At 35.9% G+C, this 19,889-nt stretch overlaps 1 protein-coding gene across 2 annotated transcripts in view; it reads left to right on the forward strand.

The window, feature by feature from the left end:
• Nucleotides 1-19,889, forward strand: part of LOC106868853 (serine/threonine-protein kinase DCLK2) — a 196,816-nt gene that overhangs the window by 113,613 nt on the left and 63,314 nt on the right. For both annotated transcript variants that reach the window (XM_014914296.3, XM_014914295.3), the window contains exons 3-8: nt 2,833-2,929; nt 6,360-6,431; nt 9,748-9,842; nt 14,063-14,093; nt 15,551-15,650; nt 17,843-17,900. In XM_014914296.3, coding sequence (XP_014769782.1) covers nt 2,833-2,929; nt 6,360-6,431; nt 9,748-9,842; nt 14,063-14,093; nt 15,551-15,650; nt 17,843-17,900 — 453 coding nt within the window. The remainder of the gene's footprint in view (nt 1-2,832; nt 2,930-6,359; nt 6,432-9,747; nt 9,843-14,062; nt 14,094-15,550; nt 15,651-17,842; nt 17,901-19,889) is intronic.

Genomic DNA, 19,889 nt, shown 5'->3' on the forward strand with positions numbered 1-19,889 from the left:
GCACACATACATTCATACATAATATTCATACACACATACATACATACACATGCACACAAACATACATACATGCATACATACATACACTCACATGAACGTACAGTCGTACACACACACACATGCACACACACACACACACTTACACACATACACACTCACATACATACATACATACATACATATTTTTTTATTCTCTCACTAATTTGCTAGTTTCATTCTTTGAAATAATAAAACAGTATTTTCAAGAATTTTAATGATTTTTAGGGTTTCAGTCTGTGTAGTCCCTATTTTAAAGAGTGTTGGGAGTTTGCCCCAGGAGATAGAGAGATTTGTAGCATTGAGAAAAGTCAAATAATGTGACTACACAGAAGCTTTCTCAATTTTATGTGGTACCTATTTTAAAGATGGTAGAGATATTGTTAAAAAGACATTTATTGAGAAGTGGATTACATTATAACTGCTTAGAACATCTTTTGTTTTGTCACGTGGTCCCTATATTGTTGCATAAAATCTGAAGGTTACATTGGGTAGAAATGATAAAATCTCCTTTACCAACTCATGTGATCCCTCTTTTAAAGACATTAAGAAGTTAGTTGACATGGTTTTACATTGAGCAGTGTAAATGATCCCATAGAAGCTCCCTCAAAGACCTGTGTGATCTCTATTTTAAGGACAGTACGAGTTTTGCTGAATAAAGAGACTCAGTTGTTACATCAATAAGAAGTGACCCCATAGAAGTTACCTCAATGAGATATGTGGTCCCTATTTTAAAAGCAGTAAGGAATTTTGTTAAGGAGAGACTGACCCTTTTGTTATCATATTTCTGTTTGAAATTCACTGCCTTTGTTCATTTAATCATAAAAATAATGAAGAATTTGGTAAAATAACTTTGTCATTATTTAATCTGGTATTTGGAACATAAATTAACATGAAATATTTTAGGGCAGGTTTTAATTTAGATCACTTTGAAAGAGGGAAGTTTGTTAAATGAAACAAGTTTGTTAAATGAAACAAGTTTGTTAAATGAAACTACCTGAGTGATTACAAAGAAGTGACTATATAGAAACTCCCTTAATGATTCATGTGATCCCTATCTTAAAGGCAACAGAAGCTTTGGTTTTATATATAGATCAAACGCTCAAGTAAGAAATTCCTTGCTATCAACCATTTCCCCTATTTTCCAGGCTGTATGTCGACTAACAAGGGAACTAAGGTTGTTTAATATCAATAACCCTAATAAATTCATAGAGGATCAATCATGTGATTGTTACAATTTAAATATGGCAGGGAGTGTATTTGAGAACTGACTGACTGCTACATTCAATAATAAGGTTCTACTATTATAGAAGAAAAGTTCCCTTGCTGTGATTATGATGGTGTTGATGTTGGTATAGTGACTTGTTGGTTTCTTAGCAAGGCAGAAATTTTATTGATTACCTTCTGTTACCATGCACTCTGGTGCTAATATTGACCTGTTGCACGGTGTCAGATGCCTGCAGGAAGAATTTAGGCAACACAACGCATTCCCTGTTCTCTACCCATACCATATTGCTTCTCCCTTCATCCGTCCAGCCATCCAACCACAACTCCATCAGCAATGACGTCACCATTTGGAAGAATGGGCGTGGCTTCTTCTAGCAGAGTTCTTCATTTATCTTTTATTTTTTCACTTGTTTCAGTGATTAAACTGTGGCCATGCTGGGGCACTGCCATGAAGAACTTTTAGTTGAACAAACGGACCCTAGCACTTATTTTGTTTCTAAGTCTGGTAACTTATTCTATCGGGCTCCTATGCTGAACTGCTAAGTTATGGGGACATAAACAAACCGACACTGGTTACCAGACACAGACACAAACACACAAACATACACACACGCACACACACACACATACACACACACACACACACACATCAGTGTGTGTGTGTGTGTGTGTGTGTATGTGTGCATGCACATGTGTGTGTAAATTTATATAGATATGTCTATATTTACATATCACCATCATCACCATTATCACCATCATCATCATCGTTTAACATCCATTTTCCATGCTGGCTTAGGTTGGACGGTTTGACACAAGACTACTTTTGTTTACCTTCCTCTGATATTGTTGCACCTCTTATGCGTCCATAGCTTTCACTGGGTACACTTTATGCAGTTTCTATCAACACCTTTTCTACATACCAACCAGGGTCATTACCCTGAAGGGATCAATGATTTGTCAGTTTACCTATTTACTAGGACTTTGATCTTTGCTACATTAACTCTAAGGCCTTTTGATTCCAGACATTGCTTCCACACCTGAAATTTCTTCTCTTGTTCTGATAGCAATAAGAACAAAGTTATCAGCAGAGAGGAGCTCCCATGAACAGCTAGTTTTAAGTTCCTCAGTTATGGAGGACTAGGATAAACAAGAAGAGGCTGAAAACCAACCCCGTTGATGAACTCCTACATGTATACTTGCTATACTCATTGCTGACCTTCACCTTTCTGACAGCATCCTTTTACATCACCTGTACACCTCTCACCATCTACTCTTCCATTCCCAGCTTTAACAATGCCTATCAGATAAGGGACCGAGGGGCCCTGTCTAAAGCTTTCTCCATGTCAACAACAGCCATATATATATATACATATACATATGAATACATGTGTGTGTGTGTGTGTGTGTGTGTGTGTGTGTGTATGTCTGCATAATCTTTTATTGCTCTTTCTCCTTTTCTTTTTCTCCATAGAATCAATACTATTGAATTTAAAAATCACCAGAAACTGAGCATTTTCTCAAACAGAGTTTTATTCCTCTTCTTTTTTTCTTTATCTTTGTTATTTTCAGGTAAATACATTGGCTGATTTCTTCTTAGATGATACCGTCTTCATTGCTTACGGGTCAGAGAAATATTCACGTGATGATTTTGATCTGGATGAAGGAGGTAAGAATATTTACATCTGTCTGAAAATAATTGAAAACAATTGCAAAATCCTATTGAGTGGAACTTTTAAGAATTTTCCCTAACAGTTTATTCAATCAGTGATAAAAAAATGTATTCCTGTCAATTGAAAATGCTCTCAAATCTCAGTCAATTTGAATTTTACAATGAAGTTGACTTTATTCTCCACTGATAACTCTCCACTGTTGATAAATGTTCCATTGTTATTATTGTTAAACTTAGTTTATCATGATAACATCAATTTAATATTTCACTTTAAATCAGCATCATTTTCGAGCAGTAGTTCTCACCATGGGCAGTACCATCCTAACTGGGATGCTGAGCATGTCAAAGGGAACGTTAGGCTTTAGGGGCAAGTGAGGTAACATATTAAAAATTTTACCTATAATAGAATATACATTATGCAAATGATTCAGTGTAGTGTTACAATTTTTGATGAAGCAATAAAATAAATTTACAGTAAATTAAGGAGGAAATTTATGACTTTTTTTGGGCTAACTTTAAACCTGATATAGGAAATTTAGCTGGATCTCATCAGGCAGATTGAAGTAATTAACTGGTAATCTATAAAGTAAATTTACTAATCTTTTATTATCATTTTTAGAGTAGAATTTATAAATCTTTCTCCATGTTGTGTTAGTTTAGTCGTGATACCTCACTCACCACTTGCGTGGACACAAAGAATAATAACTACCTGAAAAGGAGGCACATCAAAAGAAAAAAAAAGTTAAGAACCACTGATTTAGAGCCAAGATAGCAATTTAGAACAAACTGCTTACCCACGCAGTCAACCTGCCACCAATATATATGCACACATATGTATGTATGTAGACATTGATAGATAGTTGAATATATATATATATATATATATATATATATATATATACATAGAGAGAAAGAGAGAGAGATGCACATGCATGCACATGCACACACACACACAATAAAATTTTCAGGATCCGATAGAATCAAGATATCTCAATAGCAAAAGCATCAAAGCAGTGTAGAAAATAGTAAACCTGTGCAGTAACAATGTGTATGGACACACACACGTACTTGGTGAAGTAAATATGAATTTGTCCTTCCTGTGATGCACACATTCACAAGTAGGAACCAAAATACATAAAGTGCATGCAAAGCCACAGAGGAGCACACACATGGCATGTATTCCCAGTCAACTATAGGCTCCTGATCCAACACAAATGAGGTTCTGAGTGTGGTAAAGTATAAACAGAGATGGTCCGAGGTTCACTACAACTGTTTCAGACATGTTCTTTATTCAGTTCTATATTTACGAGATGAGGAATTATATACATTATTTACATTATTTACAATTGACAGATATTTCTCCTAATCTTGTTTGCTGTTAACATAATGTTTCGGCTGATATACCCTCCAGCTTTTATCAAGGTGTCTTGGGGAAATTTCGAATGAGAACCTAGGTTCAAAATTTTCCCAAGACACCTGAAGAAGGCTGGAGGGTATATCAGCCGAAACGTGTTAACAACAAACAAGATGAGGACAAATATCCGTCAAATGTAAATAATGTTCTTTATTGATGAGCAAAAATGTTACATCATATAAAAAGAATATTTACTTCGAAATAGCATTCTCTATTCACTCTCTCAGCTGTAACTAAGATGGAAGGGTCAATATGCATTATGCTCTATTTATGTAAAAAATCCTAAATGTTAAATTTTACTCTTAATTCACCTGAAGAAAACGGGGTTTTCTTGCATGATGTAATAATTTTGTTCATCAAAAAAAAAAAAAAAGGACACCTCTGAAACAGATGTAGTGAATCTCAACCCATGTATATATACTCAAACATACATACTTAACAAGCGTGACAATAATATGCAGCAAATAAACAAGAGAAGAAGAACAATATTAACTGGTTGCTGAGACGGCCCTTTATTTATTTCGTTATTGCCATCATTACAATGTTGGAGACAACTTCTTATAATTGTAGTCGTGCACAGGTTATTTGTTGTTAAATAGCGTATTCTGTAGATACACAAGAGAGAAAAAGGGTAATAGAACCTGGACAAGTAGAATGTATAAGAATTGTGTGCACACACATGCATATGCCCATTCACACACATACACACATCATCATCATCATTTAATGCCTGTTGTCCTTGCTGGCATGGGTTGGATGTCGCATTTCTTTACACAGCTGTCCTCATCCATATGCATCACATACATATACAATCTCAAAAGAGACTGGTGTTGTACAATGTCAGTAAAACTTATATTATTTAGTAAAACTGACAGAGTCCTTCTTAGTAAAAAAAGTTGATGAGACAAAAATGAATATTGAGTAATGTATTATACCTTCAATGTCAAATACAAAAAAACTGGCTGCAACTGATAGGTAACTCAGAACTATTTGAGTTTCGTACATGAGCAAGAAATGGCAGGAAAACAGTGTGCAAAAATACAGGGTGTCCACAAAGTCTGGGTACATGGAGATTAACACATACTTTAAGAAATTATTATTTCTTATATTTAATTGTTTATGTTATGATTTTATTTACTCCATGTACCCAGACCTTGTGGACACCCTGTAGAATGAAAGAGTTATGGAATTAGGTGAAGCAGGCAAAGCTGTGAATGAAGGGATAAGATTAGTCAAGTGGGAAATTGAAGGTCTTAATATTATGTTGAGTCAAATTTTTAGCAATACAGAGCAGAGCAAGTAATAATCTGAGACGAGTTAGATTTGGACTGTATGCTGAGTGTGGCATCAATTTGATGCCCTCAAGTTCCTGGACTTTATCCCAGGTTGTTCAAGAGGTCTTGTATTGTTCTGCTGCACAAGAGCTCATTTTCTATTAACTAATGTTGGGTATTGTTGCCACACAATGGCATACATCAACTGCAGCTGTTCACAGTTCAGTTTGGCATCTGTGGGTCAACTGTCCAGAAAAACTAATTGTGAATTATCCCCTTATAATTCCACCAGATGCAGAGCATCACCTTGTGTATGAAATGCCCATGTTTGGCAACAGTTTTCAAAAGCTGGTCTTTGCTTAACCACTGCTTATGCACATTAGGACTGCTGAAAAATATTTCTCTTGAATTATTGCTTGTTCCAATCCATGGCTCACTTCCTGTGTTCACAACACTTCATCAACCAAAAACAGGTGGAAGTTTCAGTGAAAGAGTTATTCACTTCAAAGGACAAAAACTGGTACCAGTATGGAATCAAAGAAGTGGAAGAAAGGTGGCTTCGGATGATGCAAGACAGCAGCATCTACTTTGAATGTTTGGATGATTTTGTTGTAACTTGAGGAATAAAGCAATAAATTACCAAAATATTGCAAAACTTAAAACAATACAATATTAACTTTGAAACCAGTAAAATTTATTTAAACTAGATTATTTTAAAATTAAATTATATTTCTTGCAGAAAAGAAAATAGTCAGTCAAAAGACATTTGATTCTTTGATGTTGAAGAAATTATCAATAAAATGTAATTCTGGTAAGTTAAATTCCTCTGCAATTATTACCCTCCACCACATTTTGTCTCTTCCTGCTTCTTTATTTTATCATAGGTATGTTTGTGTCTGTGTGTGTAAGGGGGTGTGGAAGAGGATGTCTGTGTGTATGTGTACATGTTTGTATGCATATGTGTAAATCTTTGTGCATGTGTGTGTGTGTGAGAGAATTCGTATGCAATGTGACTATGTATCTATATGTGTGTTTTTAAGTGTGTGTATATATATGTGTGTGTGTGTGTGTGTGCATATTTCAGTGTGTGTATTTGTGTCTACCATTTATCTTTTTCCTTTTACTTGTTTCAGTCATCAGTTTGTAGCCATGCTGGGGCACCACCACCTTGAAGAACTCTTTTTAGGCAAACATGTCGACCTCATTACTTGCGTTCTGTTTTTAAGCCTGGTACTTATTCTATCAGCTTTTTTTGTCAATCGCTAAGTCACAGGAAAGTAAATACACCAACACCAATTGTCCAACAGTAGTGGGGAACAAGCACACACACACACACACACACACACACAATAAACTTCTTCCAGTTATTGTCTATCAGACCCATTCACAAGGCTTTGGTCAGCCAAGATGCCATACAGTGGGGCTGGACCTGGAACCATGCAGATGGGATGCAAACTTCTTGCCACACAGCCACATCTGCACAAATGCATGTTTGGCTGTGCATATATGTATCTATGTGTGTGTAAATGTGTGTGTAAGCGTACCCATGTGGAACAAGTAGCCAGCAGGATAGCAAAATGTCTTTACACCAGCTCAACACAAATTGGAAATTGATTAGCAAGGGTCATGCACTATTAAGAACTCCTGAGTTCTTTTACAAAGCTTAGAAAAACTGAAGGACCACTGCAATAAATGTGTGAATCTGAGAGGGGAATACTTTGGATAATCTTCATAAATAATTGATCCTCCTGTATTTTGTTTTACCCAATTCCAGGAAGTTTTCATCACCTTTTTGTATCTTTTGACTCAATACAAGGAAGAGGAAACTAATGTAGTTGAGGCAGAAGAGACAGAGAATAATATCTGTGAAGCAGTTTCATTGGTTGGTGAGAGAATCTTTGATGATGAGTTGTTTGGTCTTCTTCTTGGTTGGCTCTTTTACCTTTTGTTCTTTATCTGCTTCAGCCATTAGATTGTGGCCATACTGGGGCACCACCTTAAAGAACTTTAATAGAATAAATCAACCCCAGTGCCTTCTTTTTTAAAGACTGGTACTTATCCTATTGGACCGTTTTGCTAAACCGTTAAGTTGCGGGGATGTAAACACACTGACACTGGTTGTCAAGCCGTGATGGGAGACAAACACAGACAGAAAGACACACTTATAGATATAAATATACGACAGGCTTCTTTCAGTTTCCATCAACCAAATCCAGTGACAAGGCTTTGGTTAGCTTGAGGTTACAGTAGAAGACACTTACTTACCCAAGGTGCCATGCAGCTGAACTGAACCCAAAGTCATATGGCTGAGAATCAAGCTTCTTACCACACAGCTACACCCAGCACCTGTGTTTTCACCAAGTAATAATATCGCTTACACTCAAAAAGTACAACAAAAACAAAAAGAATAAGAGAGAGGAAGACAGAGAGAGAGAGAGAGAGAGAGAGGGGGAGAGAGAGAGGGGGGAGAGAAAGAGAGAGAGAGAGAGAGAGAGAGACCAATTAACTTCAGCTAACCCTAATTTTACCTGTTCTTGCTGATATTACGTTTCCTAATCAATATCTCAGTGGCGTACTTTTAAATATAACTTCAGTATCATGTTCCGGAAAAAGTTACAAAAATAGTAAAATTTCGTTCATGTCCATATTGGTAATATCGATGAAGATGATGATAACGATGATGATGATTTTGGTGATGCTGGTGGTGGTGGCGGCTGTGGTGGCGGTTGTGGTGGTGGTGGCGGTGGCAGCGGTTGTGGCGGCGGTGGAAGTGGTGGCGGTGACAGCAGTGGCAGTGGTGGTGGTGGCGGCGGTGGTGGTGGTGGTGGTGGTTTTGGCGGTGATGGCAGCGGTGGCAGCAGTGGTGGCGGTGAGGGTGGCGGTGGCGGTGGGGGAAAAAATGGAGTAGGAAGGGGTTAGTAAAAAAAAACAAGTCAAAAAGCAGAAAGAGAAATGTGTAGACATGGTGTGCATGTTGATGATGATCTGAGGAAGTAGAAGATATTCGGAATATGGAGAACAATGTCTCAGAGAGAGAAGTGGGATGTCACAAAGGTAAAAGAATAAATAGTTTGCTAAGTATGGCCAATGTCTAGATTCTTGTCAAACTCTTATAACTTATTTTGGTAACTTATTTACTTCATCCCTCAAGTTACAACAAAATCATCCTAACATTCAAAGTAGAGACCATCAGGTTGCATTGTCTGAAGTCACCTTTCTGCCAGTTCTTGGATCCCAAGCTGATACTAGTTCTTGTCCTTTGAGGTGAAGAATTCTTTCACTTTTGATTGATGAAGCATTGTGAATGCAGGAAAAGTAAGCCATGGATCAAAACAAGTCATAATCTGATGGAGATACTCTTTCACAGTCTTAACGTGCAGCTTCCAGAACCTATTACCAAACATGGGAGTTTTGAACATAAGGTGACACTCCATGTCTGGTGAAATTATGAGGGAATAATTCACTACATGTTCATTCCAGATAATCAAATTTGTAGATGCCAACACATATTCTGAATAGCTGGAATAGATGTGTGCCATTGTGTGGTAAAAATACCCAACAATGGTTGACACAAGACCTCATACCACTCAAATGAACCAGAATAAACTCCTGGAACTTGGGGGAATCGAAGTGATAACACACCCAGCATGTAGTCCGGATCTAGTTGCCTTGGAGTGTTACTTGTTCCAATTCAAGGCTCACTTCCTGAGCTTCATCAACCAAGACAAGGTGGAAGCATTAGTGAAGGAATTCTTCACCTTGAGGGACAATACTGGTATTAGCATGGAATGAAAGGAATGACAGAAAACTGGCTTCAGACGGTACAATACGATGGCCTGTACTTTGAATTCTAAGCTGCTTTGGTTGTAACTTGAGGAATAAAGCAAGTTGCCAAAGTATTACAAAACTTGAGTCAACACACTAATACAATTGATTTTGAATTTTATATTACTACAGCTCTCTCTCTCATTTTATCTCCTCTTCTCACTCTATGTCTCTCTCTCCCTCTCTCTCTCTCTCTCTCTCTCTCTCTCTCTCTCTCTCTCTCTCTCTCTCTCTCTCTCTCTTTTTCTTTCTGTTTTTCTCTTGCTCTCATTATTTTCTTCTTTTTTTTTCTGTATTTCCAGAAGAAGCAGCAAACAATTTTCGGTCACCCTCCAACAGTCGAAACACATCCCGAACTGCATCTCCAAGACCAAGGAGAAAAGCCTTGTCTGAAAGTGTAAGTAGGAGATGAATGTGGATTTAGCACACCTCACCCTACCCACTGACCCTGCCCAAGCCTGTATATCATCTCACCTATTCTCACTCTTCCCCATTTTCACTTGAGAACATCTCCCAACATATCTCCACTATCATCTCTCTCTCTCTCTATCGCTCTCTTTACCTTACTCTCCAGCTCACTTTCTTTTGTTTTCCAAATGAGTAGCCATGTTTCTACTCTACATCTGTCCCTTCTATACTTTAAATCTCTCAACTGGTACAAAACCATCCCCCACTGAATACTACTCTCCTTTCCCAGTTGAGGGGTTCTTTGTCTTGCAAGATCCTTGGTGGCCTTGTCAGTGCTGGAGCCACATAAAATGCACCCAGTACACACTGTAAAGTGGTAGGCATTAGGAAGGGCATCCAGCCATAGAAACCATGCCAAAACAGACAAGTAAAGTCTGGTGTGGCTTCTGGCCTTACCAGCTCCTCTCAAAGTGTCCAGTCCATGCTAGTATGAAAAGCAGATGTTAAATGATGATGATGATGATGATGATGATGATGATGATGATGATGATGACGACGACGACGACGACGACGATGATGACAATGTAATTATCCACACACTTGCATGTGTACGTGTGTGTGTGTTAACAGTTACAAATGTGTGCAAATACACTCACACCTACACACATCACACTCAGACACAAAACGATATATGCAAACTCATACAAATACAGACACACACAAACACACAGACATGCACATGCACATAAACACACATACACATACATGCTCACACAAACATTTCCTCTCACATACTCAGTCACTCAAGTATTCACACACATACATACTCAATCACATGCACACACACATTCTGATATGCACACATGCACAAACATGCCCACATACACACAGACAGACACACACATACACTCATACACAGACTTTCTCCCATATTCATACACACATAATCACTTCTTTGTCTTAATCCAATGATAAAAAAAAAACAATTGTACATTAAGGTACTCAATACACAAAATACAGTGTATATAATTCTAATGAGGCAAGACAAAAGTGTTGCAGTATTTTGGTAACTTATTTGCTTTATTCATCAAGTTACAACAAAAGCAGTCTAGCATTCAAAGTAGGGGCCATTCAAAGTAGGGGCTATCTGAAGGCACCTTTCTGCCAGTTCTTCAATCCCATGATGATACTAGTTTTTGTCTTTTGAGGGGAAGAATCCCTTCACTGAAGTTTCCACCTCATCTTGGTTGATGAAGTGTCACAAGTGCAGGAAATGAGCCATGGATCAGAATAATCTGAGGGAGTTACATCCAGACTATACGCTGGGTGTGTTAGTTCAATTCCCTCAAGTTCCTGGAATTTATTGCGGGCCATTTGAGTGGTATATGGTCTTGCAGTGTCTGGCTGCACAGTGTCTGGTAACCAATGCCGGGTAATTTAGCCACAGAATGGCATACATCTGTTCCATCTATTTGAAGTACAGATTGAGATCCATGGTTCGACCACCAAGAACAAATTTGTAGTGAATTATCCTCTCGTAATTCCACCAGATGCAGAGCATCACCTTGTGTTTGAAATACCCATATTTGGCAACAATTTCTGGAAGTTGGTCCTTGCTTAACCACTATTTATTCACATTAGCACTGTGGAAAAATATTTCCATCAGATTATTACTTGTTTCGATCCATGGCTCACTTCCTACACTCAAGAAGAGGTGGAAGCTTCAGTGAAGGGGTTCTTCACCTCGAAGAATTGGTATCAGCATGGGATAAAAGAAGTATTAGAAAGGTGGTATCAGAAGATGCAACCTGATGGTTTCTACTTTGAATTCTTGGCTGCTTTTGTTTGAAACTTGAGGAATAAAGCAAAAAAGTTACTAAAATATTGCAAAACTTTCGAGTCAGCACTATATTTGCACAAGTATTATTTTCTTTTTTATACACCAGCTTTTTGCTTTGGGATCTGATAATTGAAACAAGATTTCACATTCAATAAGAATACACAAACATTTATCAAGGAAACTAGTTTCTGCTAAAAGATCTAGGTTTTGAAACAAAAGTACTTTTATGCAACTCAGAAAAATAATAAATAAATTATTTAATTAAATTCATGCGTACAACATGCCTACATCCATACATAAATGCACACACACACACATATACACATACACAAAGACACACATGCACATACGTTTATTTACACCAGGCACTGCATGTGAAGTAAAATTCAGTTTGTGATAACAGCTGCAACGGGAGCGACAGCAGTTGTGGCAACAACAACAGCACTATCAAGATTAGGACACACACATAGAAGTACGTTGGAGCAACAGAGACTGCGGCTAAACTACGACATGTTCTCTTTTGATATCCCAGAGGTGCGCAATGTTAAGTCTTTGGCCAATTACATTTAGAAGGAGAGAGAACATCATACAATATTAAATGGAAGCACCTGGAGCAGCCTAAACCATACCTCAATGGGAGCAGATAGTGTAAACTTTGCTTAGCTGAGAGGGCAAGGATCTGGAAAAATTCACTTGTTCTGAAGGCCTTTTTAAAATTCAAAAAGTGAGGTGTTTAGTCAGTGACTTCATGGGAGAAAATTCATGTAAGAGACATGAACTTCCCCACTTGCTGACTTGCAGAAATCATACATAAAATGACCCTTTTCAGACATATCTGGAACAGTTCAAAGGGGGATAACTCCATTTCATCCAGAAAGAGTTTTCGCTTTGAAGAATTTTGATTCAGAGATTTATTTCACCACAATGCTGACCAACGTTGTATTACTACCTACATTAATAAAGAGGTTATGTGCCTCAGACCAGAAGGTTTGATGATGCCTAAAGACATGAAACCAATGATGACTTTCTGAACAGCCATAACCAACAACTACATTATATGCTTATAAATGTGCATGTGTATGCATTTTTTATTGATATTAGGCAGAAATAACAGAGTGACTCAAGGGCCAAAAGTTTCATTTGTTCATTAACACACAAAACTCTCAGCGTTTTAGTCATTCTGTTATTTCCACCACATATCAATAAAGAATGTGTATACGTATATAAATATACATGCTTGAGTTTTATTTTCATACTTGCCTCACAAAATATATATAAATATACATATAAACATACGTACATATATATATAAAAATATATATATATATATATATATATATATATATATACACACATATATATACATACACACACACACAAACACACACACACACACATATACACACATATATATATATGTATGTAGATGAGTTCAGCAAAAATTTAGATTCATGTGAATATGGTACTTAAGTTGAGGCACCAGAATTTAGTATGGTATTATCCATACAATTTCTAAGTAAGGTGATTAAAATCAAAATATTCTATCTAGACGTTTCGAAGACAGCTGATGAAGGGATATTCCAAGGGGCTTTCCGTTTTCCTATGTGTTCGTTCCGTTGTCTGTAGTTTATTGTTCTAACGTCCTGTACCCTGATATGCATGTATATACACATGTAGATGTAAGTATGTACATATATGTGTGTATACATGTATATATATTCTTTGTATTATTACATTATTGAACGCACACGTCCTATCCTATTTTGCAAGTAAGTCTACTATATATATATATATATATATGTATATATGTATATTTATATGTGTGTTGCAAGATAGTGTGTGAGACAGAATTGTGATGTCGTAGGAGAGAAATGTGTCCACATAGATGATGGTTCCCTTGCACTAAACGAGGCTGCAAAGAGAGAGGTTTGGAGATGCCACTATGAAAGATTGCTTAATAAAGAGAATGAATGGGAGAAAGAGAGTCTGCCGAATGTCGACCCAACAGAGGGACCAGCTATCCGAGTTGACAGTAACTTGGTAGATAAAGGAATTAAGAGTATTAAGACAGGGAAAGCCCCCGGCCCATCTGGAATCACCGCAGAGATGCTCAAAATATCTGGCAGTGTCAGCTATAGTCTAGTCATCCGTATTGTTAACCAGGTGATACACGAAGGAGTCATACCCAATGACTGGTGTAGCAGCACCATAGTCAACTGCTACAAAGGTAAAGGTGACGCTTTAGATACAAATAATTACAGAGGTATCTCCTTCATGTAGTTGTTTAAAATATTTCATTAACCTTTAATTCCCTTTCACACATCCTCAGGAATTTAATGTTGAAATACTTTTTATTATTATTATTTCAGGACAAGACATGTCTAAATGGCCAATCAGAAGGTAAATATAAAACCATTTCTTTAATTTTCAAAGATTATTCACTTCTCTAATTCTTCAAATGATTTCACACTATGATATGTAGTGCTGACAAAATGGTTTATTATTACAATCAGGAACTTGTTTTTTTTTATGTATTTCCTTTAAATTCGTACATCTTCTGATACAATACTTGGATTCATCATCATCGTCTCCTGGAGTCATTTGTTGTTTTAGCTCTTACTAAATACACCTAATCCAAGCTGCATTGATCAAGCTTGGCACTGTGACAAAATGGTATTCTACTGATTCCATCGATCACTTCTTTTCAACCAGAGCCATGTAGATGCTTTTGCTGCAGCCTTCATGCTGTTTATGATGGCTCATCTCCTGCTTATTCCTGTAATACCCAGGATTTCACACACCTTACTCAGAGTATGACCCATGAACTCTCAAGTGTTGATTTCCACAGACAAACCCTTTGTTCTCCATCCACCCCTGCAATAATCTTCCACCATATCCTAGGTTCTCTTCCTCTCTTGTCCCTCTTAACAGCTTCGTGTATAGTCAAATACATCTTCTCCAGCTGTTTGGAGTACAGGTTGGCATCCATGGTTTGACTGTCTGGAATGAACATGTAGTGAATTCTCCCCTCATAATTCCACCTGACACACAGCATTGCCTCATGTTTGAAACACTCGAAGTACTCTTGCTTGACCACTGCTTATGCATATATTAGGGTTGTGGGGAAATATCTCCCTCAGATTATTACTTCTTCTGATTTATGGCTCACTTTCGGCACTCGCAATGGCAGAAGGTGGAAGCTTCAGTGAAGGAATTCTTCCCTTCAAAAGACAAGAATTGGTATCATCATAGGATCAAAGAACTGGCACAAAAGTGGCTTCAGATGGTGCAACACGATGGACCCTTATTTTGAATGGCCCCCTACTTTGAATGCTAGACTGCTTTTGTTGTAATTTGATGAACAAAATAAATAAGTTATTAAAATATTGTAAAACTTTTGATTCAACACAATAATTACTTCTGTCTTGTAGCATTATTGTTTTAAAGTAGTTATTTATGTTGTTATTCAGTTTGTTATAGTTGAGTGTTTAAGAGGTTCTCTTCAGAACCACAAGGTTCAAGTTTCTATCCCACTGAATGCCTTTTACTTGGAACAAATGTCATTTTTTTTAGCTTCAGATCAATGCATATCTTGTGAATAAAATTTTGTAGATAGAAACTGTATAGGAACCTGTCAAACGGATTATACCGATAATTAAACCGGGGTAGTTTTGTCACATTCACTGTGCCCTGCTAATTCTGCTTGAGAATACCATTAAGGATACATGTGTCTGTAGAATCCCTAGCCATTTACATTCTTATTTCATGATCAAATAATTCAGTCTGCCACCTTACCTTATTGATAAATTACAATACATTTTGTTTCTTTTTCCTTTTTTTTTTTTTTTATTTACCAGAAACAATACAAAATTATCCATTAGCTTTAACCAATAAATATGGAATCCGGCGTCTCATCGGTGAAGGAAACTTTGCAGTTGTTCGTGAATGTTGGTCCAGGTAATAGATTCTTCACAGTGGCACACCTGTACTTTTGTAGTTATGCACTGGTTGTGTGTGTGTGTGTATGTATGTGTACATATGTATGCATGTGTGCATGCATGTGTATATACATATGTGTGTATGTGTGTGTGTAAACGTATATTATATATATATTATGAGTGGTCAGTGAGTTGAATGCACCCTGACCTAATTAAGGTTTCTTTCTTTCTTTTTTACTATTAATTACATAACATATTCCATTCCCTAAAATTCTAAAAAGGTCACTCTAAGTTTAAACAATACTGAAATTATAGCCCTATCATATTTCGAAGCTATCTCTACTGTCATGTACCCTAAGATTTTATGATTCCTCACCTAGAATATACTTTAAGAAGGACTATCTAACACTGGATTCTGCAGCTCGCTTCACTCACCTGCACAGGTAATACCTTGAATAATGCTGCATAGGAATTTCTCACCTGGATGAATATGTACAGCAACTGAATCAACTAAATGCCCATAAATGCTACACTCAAGGATATTAGAACACTTATCCAGCAGAAACACAAATCAGATTGGAATTTAATGAGAATAATTTTGTAATAAATATGGAACATATATTTCTTCTTATTCCTTATGTTTGACGGATTATGTTGTATTTCTTATATATGTTCATTGACGGGGGGTGATAGGTTGAGTCGTTAACCTAGTCTTTTTATTCTTTAACTAATATTTTACTCTTGTCTCAATTATTCTGAGCACTTCTCCTTGCAGCCTTGTATAAAATCTGTTGGTTTCCTAATAGGAAACCATTAATATTATATATATATATATATATATATATATATATATATATATATACACACACACACACACACACACACACACACACACACATACACACACACACACACACACATAACAATAACAACACACTTTTCAACCACACTACTTAAGTGATAAACTTCTGGAAAGTTTTACAGATTTTTACAGTTCCAGTGATGGATTGGATCTGTTGTCTTCGAATCAGCTTTCTCCTTTCTGGTTTTGAGAAGCCTAATTTCTCAAGATTGGTATTTAGGCAGTGTTTTACATATCCCAGTGTCCCAATAATTACAGGTATAAACCTGAACTTGTAATCTGGATAGAGTAACTGCAGGTTTCTCAATAGTTCAGCATAAGTGTTCTCCTTTTCACTGATCTTCAGCTTTATGTTAACATCTGTTGGGCAACTAATTTCTCCAACTGTGCACAGTTTTTCTTCTCCATCCCAAATCGTTATATCAGGTCTTATTTCTTTGTCCTTGGGGGTTATCTTTTCAGCTCTCATTATTGAGTGTCCTAGCTACTCCATGTCCCATTGGTAGATAATACTGTGATGACATTTTTGGACAACTGCTTATAATGTGGGTGATATCTTCGCTGTTATCTCCACAAAATCTGCATTGGTTATGTATGTATGTATGTATGTATGTATGTATGTATGTATGTATGTACATATGTATGTATGTATGTATGTATGTACGTATGTATGCATGTATGTATGTATGTATGTTTGCATATATCTATGTGTACATGCATGCATGTATGCATGCATGCATATGTATGCATGTATATTTATAAAGATTTGTTCATTTGTCAACTTGTCTCCAACTTCCATTCAGTTATTGGTTGGCCATGTATGAACACACATGCTTTTCTCAACACCATCTGCACATTTCTTCCTTTTCCTCCTCTCTGGACTTTTCCTTCTGTCCAACAAAGAGCCATACTTGAAATATCATTTCCACTCATAGTTTTCCATCTAAAACTTCCTCTGAGTATCAATCTAATATATTCACAGTCTGCATTTAACTAATTTTTGCTCTTTTCTTTTGGGTTTTATTTTTTTATTTTTCATTTGCCTATCCATTTTTTTACCTTGTTTCGTTATATATTTGCTCCCACTTCTTGTTGCCCGGTAATCTTTCTCTGTCACTTCTTTCCTTTAAATTATCTCATTTTCTTCCTTTCTCAAAATTACAGGGTTTTGTGTTGTTTTTTTTTGTTTTTTTTTTTGGTTCTTTCTTATCAACCAACCAGTTTTAAATAAAATGAACGAATTTCATTTAAATTTCAGTTTTGTAAACTTTATTTCCATGTAATTATAATTCTAAAATAATTTTCACCTGTTTTTCCAATAAATTTTTGATGTGTATCTATTTTTAAAGATCAACAAATACAAGATATGCCCTGAAAATAATTGACAAGACAAAGTGTTTAGGAAATGTAAGTACATGGACCTCTCCCTGTTTCCACATTTAATACCATATGGCTACCATATAACTACATATGCAGTGATATACATCTGATTCTGGATGTGATGTACAAAGACTCTGGAAGGTCTAGCTCCCATGTTTGGAATTGAAAACTAAAGCAATCACTGAACTGGACAGCACAGCATAATACCAAAGATCTTATCTTCTCTATCTCAAATAAGGACCCAGTACTGTAACAGTTTGGGTTTTAAGGGCTCACAATTATTTAACATTCAGCCAAACAGCCTCAGAGATTTGTGAAGTGTAGTTGTGGAAGTCTTCAAAGAACCTCTGGACAAATTATTTATCTGAGAGTCCAGATGAAGCCACGTTGTGGAAGGAGACAAAAAGAAGAGCAGTTCCATCTAACTTGCTGTTTCACCAGAAACAGTACAGAAAAGAAAACCAAACACTGAATGGTGGTGCTCCAGCATGGCCTAAGCCTCTGGCTGAAACCAGAAAACAATAAAAGAAAGAAAATAAAAGATATATGTAAATATATATACATACATATATATATATATATATATATACTGTAATTTTTGTATAATTATGTATTGTTAATATAACAATACATAAAGACGGGCTAGAGTTGAAGTGCTCAGCATGGGCTAGAATTCATCTTATAGTAAAAATAGATACATAAGGGTGGAAAACCACAGGAATAATACCATATGTCCAACGCAAGATACAATATGTGTGTTCAATTCCTTCAAGAATCAATAAATGAATTTATAGTATTCAGTCTCTAAAGTGTCTAAAAGGTACGGTAAAAAGACAAGCAAATACAACAATAAAAACTTTAGAAATATCATGAATGTTCAAAATATTTATTAAAAAAATATTTATAAATATGCATGATTTCTAAATTGTATAAAAATATGACAATTAAAGTTAAAACATTACGATGTGTAAACGTACATTATGATATAACATATAATGGGTAAATATATACGGTATGATGAAGTTATAAATTTACATGTATTATATCAAAAACGTGTACATTAGGACAGGATTTAAAAAAAAACAAAAAAACCTATAATATAAAAGTTAAGTTAAAAGTATACATCTACAGACCGTTTCTGAGATGTGTCTATTAATATGGTGTTGTACTCATATTGTACTCAATGTGAGTACAACACCATATTAATAGACACATCTCAGAAACGGTCCGTAGATGTATACTTTTAACTTAACGTTTTTAATATAATACATGTAAATTTATAACTTCATCATACCGTATATATTTACCCATTATATGTTATATCATAATGTACGTTTACATATCGTAATGTTTTAACTTTAATTGTCATATTTTTATACAACTTAGAAATCATGCATATTTATAAATATTTTTTTAATAAATATTTTGAACATTCATGATATTTCTAAAGTTTTTATTGTTGTATTTGCTTGTCTTTTTACTGTACCTTTTAGACACTTTAGAGACTGGATACTATAAATTCATTTATTGATTCTTGAAGGAATTGAACACACATATTGTATCTTGCGTTGGACATATGGTATTATTCCTGTGATTTTCCACCCTTATGTATCCATTTTTACTATATATATATATATATATATATATATATATATATATATATATACACATACATACATACATACATACATACATATATATATATAGCCACCTACACATTTCTCTGCAAAATAGGGGTAGCTTATCCTGTTCAGGCTATATTATTAGCATTATTCTGCGATTGAGAATTTAAAATCACTTCTTTAACTTTATATATATATATATATATATATATGTGTGTGTGTGTGTGTGTGTGTGTGTGTGTGTGTGTGTGTGTGTGTGTGTGTGTGCGTATAAAGATGGTAAAGAGCCCCTTTGGTCATGAATGTCCAAAGGGGCTAGAACCTAGAAATTTTCCCTCTGAGACACATGTCCAGGCAAGGATGTTTCTGAAAGACCAGCAGTCACAGATGCCTA

This window comes from Octopus bimaculoides, chromosome Z, assembly GCF_046866305.1.
Source record: "Octopus bimaculoides isolate indiv1 chromosome Z, ASM4686630v1, whole genome shotgun sequence".
Lineage (NCBI taxonomy): Eukaryota > Metazoa > Mollusca > Cephalopoda > Octopoda > Octopodidae > Octopus > Octopus bimaculoides.